Source organism: Alligator sinensis, unplaced genomic scaffold (assembly GCF_000455745.1).
Source record: "Alligator sinensis unplaced genomic scaffold, ASM45574v1 scaffold371_1, whole genome shotgun sequence".
Taxonomy (NCBI): domain Eukaryota; kingdom Metazoa; phylum Chordata; order Crocodylia; family Alligatoridae; genus Alligator; species Alligator sinensis.
Window position 1 is genome coordinate 1,017,929 of NW_005842262.1, and position 8,998 is coordinate 1,026,926.

At 42.6% G+C, this 8,998-nt stretch overlaps 1 protein-coding gene across 1 annotated transcript in view; it reads right to left on the minus strand.

Annotated features, from left to right (window-relative positions):
* Window positions 1–8,998, minus strand: part of LOC102386025 (uncharacterized protein C9orf84) — a 94,283-nt gene that overhangs the window by 2,599 nt on the left and 82,686 nt on the right. The window contains exons 20-22 of the mRNA XM_025208977.1: window positions 8,727–8,820; window positions 7,472–7,603; window positions 5,115–5,264 (exon numbers count right to left, since the gene is read on the minus strand). Coding sequence (XP_025064762.1) covers window positions 5,115–5,264; window positions 7,472–7,603; window positions 8,727–8,820 — 376 coding nt within the window. The remainder of the gene's footprint in view (window positions 1–5,114; window positions 5,265–7,471; window positions 7,604–8,726; window positions 8,821–8,998) is intronic.

Consider the following 8,998-nt stretch of genomic DNA (forward strand, 5'->3'; position numbering starts at 1 on the left):
TTTCCTGCTTATGCAGGGGGTCGGACTCGATGATCTATTGAGGTCCCTTCCGACCCTAACATCTATGAATCTATGAATCTACTGGAATTTATTATCCAGCATAGGGTGGTGAAAGCAAGCAGCAAGGCAGAGGTCCTCAAATTCAGGAGGGCTGACTTCTGTAAGCTAAGGCTGGTAGGAGAGGCATTGGGGTCTCAGAGCCTCAATGAGATGGGGGTCCAAGATGAGTGGCTGTTTCTTAAGGAGATGATCCTCCAAGCTCAACGGGAGTCAGTCCCAATGCGCACCAAGGAGGGCAGGAGCACTAAGAAGCCCCCATGGCTCAGCAAAGGCATCCAGGGATGCCTGAGGGCAAGGAAGGAGGTGTACAAACAGTGGAAGCAAGGGGCTATAACCAAGGAGGATTACACCACTGTTGCTCAGGACTGCAGGGAGGCAGTAAGGAAGGTCAAGGCAGAGATGGAGCTAGGGCACCAGGTAACATGGGACCCCTACAGGATAGGCTTGGCAATCTAGTGATTGCAGCAAATGAAAAAGCTGACCTCTTTAATGAATTTTTTGCCTCCATATTCCTGAACAGAGAATGAGACATTTCCCCCACTAGAATTGTGGACTGAGCCAGGGGCGGCACCGCCATGCCTAAGGTCAGGGATGACCTAGTTAGGGAACTCTTGGAGGGGCTGGACATATTTAAATCAGTAGATCCAGATTCTCTTCACCTGAGGGTGGTGAGGGAATTGGCGGGGGTCATAGTGGGTCCCCTGGCACAGGTCTATGAGCGCTTGTGGGGCACTGGCCAGGTACCAGAGGATTGGAAAAGGGCCAATGTGGTCCCCATTTACAAAAAGGGGAGGAAGGAGGACCCTGGAAATTATAGGCCAGTCAGTCTTACCTTAGTCTTTGGGAAGACCTTTGAGAAAATTATCAAGGAGCACATCTGCAAGGGCCCAGCAGGGGATGTAATGCTCAGAGGCAGCCAACATGGGTTCATTTAGTGCAGATGCTGCCTGACTAACCTAGTTTCTTTTTATGGTCACATCACAAAGTCCCTGGACGAAGGTGTCAGGGTGGATGTTGTCTTCCTGGACTTTAAGAAGGCCCTTGACACCGTTTCCCACCACATTCTCTAAAAAAAAATAGGTGACTGTGGCATTGATACCTACACAGTCAGATGGGCAGCAAATTGGCTAGATGGTCGCACCCAGAGAGTGGTGGTGGACAGGTCATGGACAGGTTGTTTTCAACCTAGAGGGATGTGGGCAGTGGAGTCCCCCAGGGCTCGGTCGTGGGGCCTGTACTGTGCAACATCTTTATCAGCGATTTGGATGTGGGAGTGGAATGCATCCTGTCCAAATTCGCTGATGACACCAAGTTGAGGGGTGAGGTGGGCACACTGGAGGGGAAGGGACAGAATTCAGCTAGATCTAGACAGGTTGCAGAGATGAGCAGATGAGAATAGGATGGAGTTCAATGCAGACAAGTACAAGGTACTGCATCTAGGGAGAAGGAACCTGCAACATACCTACAGGCTGGGGAACACCCTTCTTGTCAACACGGGTGGCAGAAAGGGATCTTGGAGTCATTGTTGGTCATCTAGTCCAAACTAGATCATCCCAGCTAAGGCTTTATCTAGGTGGGTCTTAACAACCTCCAAGGATGGAGATTCCTCTACCTCTCTGGGTAACCTGTTCCAGTGCTTTACTTCACTGCTTGTGAAAGAGTTTTTCCTAGTATCTAACCTAAATTTCCCTTGCTACAACTTGAGACCATTGTTCCCTGTTCTGTCATCTGCCACCACTGAGAACAGTCTAGCTTCATCCTTTCTGGAACCCCTCTTCAGGTAGTTGAGGGCTGCTATTATATCCCCTTTCAGTCTTCTCTTCTCCAGACTAAATAAACCCATGAGGAGTTCCCTCATAAGTCATCTGCCTCAGCCCCTAACCATTTTTGTTGCCCTTTGCTGGACTCCCTCCAATTTGTCCACATCCTTTCTGTAGTGGGGGGCCCAATACCAGACACAGTACTCCAGATGTGGACTCACTAAGGCTGAAGAGGGGAAGAACCACTTCCCTTGATCTGCTGGCAACACTCCTACTAATGCAGCCCAGTATGCTGTTAGCCTTCTTTGCAACAAAGGTTACTTTGAAACCTCACGACAACAACAACAGATGGAAAAGCAGGAGTGGAAGAAACAGCATGTTGCGTGCCAATCAAGAATCCAGCACCACCTACCCCACACAGAAATGCATGCCCAACCTGCAATGGATAAACACATGTCAATCCTGGATTGGCCTAATCAGCCATCTCTGGACAACAGATAAGACAATCGTGGAAGAAAATCATCCTTGACTGCAATGGATTGCCGAAGAAGAAAAGCCTTCTTTGCAACAAGGGCATACTATTGGTTCATATTCAGTTTATTGTCCACTGTAACCTCCAGGTCCTTTTGTGCTAAGCCACTGCTTAGCCAGTCAGTCCCTAGCCTGTACCAGTGCATGGTATTGTTCTGCCCTAAGTTCAGGAATTTGCACTTATTGAACCTCATAAGATTTATTTTGGTCCAATCCTAGTCCTACCCTCTGGCATATGTACTGCTCCCCCTTTGAGCCTGAGCATCCAGCCAGTTTTCTATCCACCTTGCAGTTCATTCATCCAACTCACAATTCCTTAGCTTGCTTGCAAGACTGTTGAGGGAGACCCTATCAAAAGCCTTGCTGAAGTCAAGATATACCACATCCACTGGTCTCCCCCATCTGCAGAGCCATGTTATCATAGATGGTTATCAGGTTGGTCAGGCATGACTTGCCCTTGGTGAATCTATGCTGACCATTCCTAATCACCTTCTTAGAAACGGATTTCTTGAAGACCCGTTTCATAATTTTTCAGGGACTGAGGTGAGGCTCACTGGTCTGTAGTTCCCCCAATCCTCCTCCTTCCCTTTCTTAAAGATGGACACTATATTTCCCACTTTGAATCATCTGGGACCTCTCCCAATTGCCACAAGTTTTCAAAGACAATGGCCAATGGCTCTGCAATCACATCAGCCAATTCCCTCAGCATCCTTGGGTCCCTCACATCTGGCCCCCTGGACTTCTACACATCCAACTTTTCTAAGTAGTCCCTAATCTGTTCTTTCACCACTGAGGGCTGCTCACCTCCTCCCCAAACTGTGCTGCCCAGTGCAGTAGTCTTGGAGCTTACCTTGCCTGTGAAGACTGAGGTGAAAAAGGCATTGAGTACTTCAGCCTTTTCTGCATCATCTGTCACTTAGTTGCCTCCCCCATTCAGAAATGAACCCACTTTCCCTGATTTTGCTCTTGTTGCTGATGTACTTATAGAAACCCTTCTTGTTACCCTTCATGTCCCTTGCTAGCTGCAACTCCAACTGTGCTTTGGCCTTCCTGATTTCCTTCCTGCATGCCCAAGCAGTGCTTTTATACTCCTCCCTAGTAGTTTATCCAAGTTTCCATTTCTTGTAAGCTTCCTTTTTGTGTTTTAGCTCACTGAAGATATCCCTGCTAAGCCAAGCTAGTTTTCTGCCAACTTGCTAGTCTTCCTGAGCATCTGAAAATATGTGAACATCTATTTACTAGTTTCTTTGTATTAACGCAGTCACATTTTTGTGCGTGGTTGGTCTGAATCTACTGAAATTTTGCCCCTTTGTGTTGTTAAATGAGTTGCATACATATGGGGTAGGTGCATTTCATCTCAGAAAAAAATCCAATTAAAAAAGAAACATTATTTTTTAAAGGCCATACATTTGTAAAAAGCTGTTTTGAGGAGGAGCTAGATAATTTGTAAGGAAAATCATAACAGCTTTTTGACAGTTTATATCTGGCCTGGCCACAGATTCTGGAGGTGGTTCTGCAATCTCATGGAGAGTTGCTGCTGAAGACAGACCAGTGAGAAAGATCATGATGTGTGCTTGTTTACTGTGATCAGAATCATCCTCCACAACACTGCTGTTATGCATGAAGGCATGAGGGATGTAAACAGGCTAGGCTATGCTGGGTATAGTGTTGGAGGGAGGAGGTATACACACAGGTCCACTTGTAATTTGGAGAAGGACTGAGCACTCTGTGTATGTTTCATCTATTCAGCTGAGCTTGACTGCTTTCTGTGTCTCTTTTATATTGGATTGTTACCTAGCTGGGTTTGGCCTCAAGTTTAACAGTGGGACCTCACTGATTCACCTTCTATATAAGCTACCAGACTCCCAGAGGGGACCCTAGTCATGCCTCTTTGTTTCTTTTTAAAGATCAAATCACACTATCCAGTTCAAGTGCCTACAATCAAGATAAGCAGGCAGGTAGCTATTGCATGGTCTTCTGTGGAAGAAGGCCTTCACCACAGTTGCCATATCTCTGCTAGCCTCTCAGCACTGAGTATTGGGCATTTCAGGCAGTGAAAAGATTCATCGATATGGGGTAAAATGAAGGCCATTTAAAAGGAAAAGAAGGTTTGGAAATATTTAATTGAAAAAGTCACTAAATTAGAGAAACACACACACTGTGGTTGATAAAATCCTTAGTACCCAACTTCCTAGACAGAAAGTGTAGGGTGGATCAACCTACACGCTATCCTGATTGCATAACAGCTCTCAGAGCTTCCATCATGATATAAAGGGAACTTGGCATAGTTGGAGAACCTGTCCAGTTAGATATGAATAAAGAATACACCAAAGCAATAAGGGCTAATGCAGTGGGCAACTGATAAAAGACTTAGAATAAAATGTTGCTTTATTACCTCTTGTCTATGCGGTGCTGGGATGCTGGGTGAGAGGAGGAATGATGAGGCCCCTGGCTGAGAATCACTGGTATAGATGGACATAAGTGTATCCATATAAGAGTTTTCTGCAGTGATACAATTGTTCCCATTTTAACATGGTCTCATTCAAGGTCAAAAGGTAGATTTAGGTAACTTGGATCACTACAGAATCATGAAAATTCATAACAGCTGCTGCTTGTTTCTGAGCAGTCACATTCCTATCTCCTTTAAGGCAGCTAAAATGGGTTTTTTCACCCTTGTAGACCTTAAAAAGCATTGTGTTTGACCTTATTTTTCAGACAATCAGCTGGTCCACCAATTAAATATGTAATTTCATGATGACCAACCTTTAACACCTTTTCTGGAACCTCAGGCAGGAGTTCCTGAAGTTGGTCAAAAGTCGCTGACAAAAGCCTGTTCAATGAAGACCCTCTTTTCAACATGAGCTGAGATACTAGAGGGTTCAGGCATGGAAAAGCAAGTAAGTGCTTCTCTGCCTAGAAGAAAAAGAAGTCAGTTTATAAATGTTCAAAATGATCCACTTAAGATATTCAGCTTCCCCTGTCTTTAGAAGGTGAAGAGAATGGTATCATTTTGATGTCTCTGTACACAGAATCTATCATAGAACCAGGATTTTGATCTGGTTACACCTTATATCTGTGCATTTCTAATGTGCATGTCACCATAACCACAATATCTTGCTAGTGGGAAAACAAATTACATAGAGTAGGAAGGATGTAATAGGAATGGCAAGTAACAGTTCCACAATTATGGTTGAAATCGGTGATCCATATAAATTCAATTAATACAGACTCCTGATTTCGCCAAAAATCTTAATTTTGTTTCAATATGTCACATGTTTACTCTTTAGAGCAGATTTTTTTTTAACGTTCAAGAGAAACTGCCCAAGCTGTGCTTGTATTACAGAGCAGTTACATTCGATAGTGTTTCTGACTTTCATACAAATTGTATATCATTGAGCTACTTCTTCAAGTTTTTGGCTTTTCAAGAGTTTGCATTTTACACACTGGTTGGCAAAGTTCTTTGGGTAGATGTGATATCTTTTATTAAACCAACTGAGTAGTTGGAACAAAATTCTTTGCAAGCTTTCGGGCACAAGTACCCTTCTTCAGGCATAGGGAGACATGTTGTTATTCTGAGATCTCCAAGGAATGAAAGAAGTACTTGTGCCTGAAAGCTTGCAAAGAACTTTGTTCCAATTACTCAGTTGGTCTAATAAAAGATATCACATTTACCCAAAGAACCTTGCCTGCCTATGTCCTTAGACCAACATGGCTACAGGCAAAAACCCTGAAACATTTTACAAGTCATATAAGCCTAAAACAAGTACATAATGTTAGTTTCAAAATGCTAATACCCATATCTAAAAATTGACTTTGTGATCAATAAGCATGTCCTGCATGTGAATAACTGACATCAACAATCTGATGAATAAACAATAAACGTTGACTATCTTGAGCTCAAAACTGGTTAAGCCCAACAACTTCAGAGCTAGGGACAGACATTTGAGAAGTCTGAGCCTGAATTTATTCAATCTTTGCAGGTTGGTTTAACCTGGCTAGGCTAAATCAGTTTTGTAACCAAACAGACATCTCAGAAATGCAGGCACATGCCAGAAGTGGCTCAGGCTGGAAGCTGGGGGGCGCTAGAGCAGGCCCCCCGCCCTTCCTTCCACAGCATGGAGCTGAGGAGGGAGTGGCCAGGTTAACCCAGAAGGGAATTGATAACAGTATTTATCACCCAATTAAGAAAACAACAGAGGGACATTACCAGTTACTTGTTGATTTTGCCTGTTGATTAAGCAGGGACCATAGCCAGCATGTGGTCTGCTAGCTAATACACAGACACCTCCTCAGCAAGGCAGAGGGGAGTGGGGAATTCCTGCTTAGCAGGCAGTGGTGAGGGGAGTGGGGAAGCAGCCCACAGTCTCTGGACCTCCAGCCAGGGATCAGAGGGGAGGGGCCAGTCCTGCTGTGGAGCAGAGAGCCCTGCCCAGCCCAGAGAGCAGACCAGGATGCTGGGGGAGTCTGATTGATCTTAAACCAGCAAGGGGTCTGGGACAGACATTGCATAAACCAGTCCGAGCCAAATCAGTTAAATCTGATACTACATTCAACCAGGTTTATCTCAGACTGGTTTCAGCCATTTTCAGACTGGTTTATGTGCACTGAACATCTGTTCTGTTACAGGTTTAAACCAGTTTCTGATCACTTAAACCGGTTTGTGTGTAATGTCTGTCCCCAGCCCAGTGGTAGAAGTCGTATGCTTCTAGCCAAGCATGTCCTCAAATCCTTTGTAGCATCAGATCTAAGTGTTCAGTAATCTGCAAGACAGAGTCCAGTTTGTTAATCTTTCCAGTTCATTTAGCTTTTAGAATTTAGTGTACAGAACTATGGAGTCACAACAGGATGATCTGGAGATTGATTTATTCTCTGGGATATTCTGCTGCTGTACACTTAAGATGAACACCTTTTTCGGTGCAGCTGTCTCTGAAAGCACAGGGAAGAAAACTGCATCTGCTTTTGCCTCAAGAATTCAAGCCCATTACATTTATATTTTAGAACAAACCATGAAAACAAATGAAGTAATGAAAACAACCTAGACTGTAAAGTATCTTAGACACAGAAAGAAAACTGTTTTTCTTAAAGCAGTTCACTTCTTGTTAAAGCCCATGCACACAAACCTCAGTTGGCAAGACAGAAAGCCATGATTTGTCCAGCCACTCGTGGGGATTTGTCTGGGAAGATACCAGAATGTTGTCAGCAATCTGACGAATTAACAATGCTGTCTCTTCAATCCCTGGTGCAAGAGCCAACTAAAAATAATGTAAAATTGTAATTAGGAATAAATACTCATATGTCAAGTGTCTGTAGCAGGCAACCAACTAAAAAATGTAGAAGTGTTGGTATAACCTCAAGCCATTAAAATTGCTCCATGCAAATGTTATGGAGCAGCTACAAACTCCTACCCTTAAGCCCTATGTGTTAACCCTGGAGTATTCATGTTCTAAGTGAAGTAAATATTAGATGTGATCAAGTGTATATATATATATAACAATGATTTCCTTTCAAATAAGTAATTCTTGAGAATGTAAAGTTGGTATGTTGTAGTAAAGGTGAAATGAAATTGTGGAATTCAGGATGTTTAGCACTTTGAATGTTTAAGTATTTTCTAATGAAGTACCCATCAAATATACGTTAAAGTCTACAGGGATTGACTGTCAGCTTTGTCTTTCCCTGAAGCTAAGCTTCCTGGAGGAACACCTTTGTAACAGATTTTAATGTCAGTTTAATAGAAAATCATCTTGTATTGCAAATTATTTTACGTTACAGATAAAGCACAGAGACCAACTTGGTGAACCACACATTTATTTTCCCTCCAGTTCCCACCTCCAATTTTCATTACTACAAATATTGTTTTCTCCATCTATTTTCTGAAGGAAAAAGCATTTTTATAAACATTTTATTTTCACATACAATGAAAACATGCAGTGAAATGGTACTCAGAGAGAAAAGTAATGCTTTCTTTTGTTTTTTAAAGCAGTAACATAATTAGTATTATGAGAGTAATCTGACATTGACTTCTACAAAAAAGTGACTTTCATTTAAGAAAAACAAACTCAGACTGGTACAGCAGGGTTCTTGTGCATAACAACAGATTGATACAATTATATTATCTCAGTATTATGATCTCTGGTGCATTGGATATATGTCTGATGCCTGATTCAATGCCTGTTGAAATCATACACGGGAGTCTTTTTATTGCTTTCACTGGGCATTAGCTCAGCCTCCTACATCCTATTTTAATCAGGTGTTTAAGCTTTGATTATTCCATAACTTTCACTTTGTTTCAAAAATGTTTTGGCAATGTAATAGTAGTGATATTACAGTGACACTGGAGATAAAAGCAGGCTTGTAAACTTCCCACCAAAAAATTACCTTCACTTCAAAGTCTTCAGATTTCTGTGCAAATGAAATCAAACCTGCATATATTAAGGCTAGATGATGCAGAGTCTTTCCTGTTAGACTGTACCTGAAACAGAATTGCATTATAATACCACACGGTTCTAACATCTGCATAAAGGAATTTGAAGACATCTGACAAAGACAAATTTTTCTGCAGCTATATAGTTTATCTAACTAGAACCAAAGCTCCATAAACATAAATTTAACACGTGACTCTGCAAAAACAGAATGAAATGCAGGAGGGA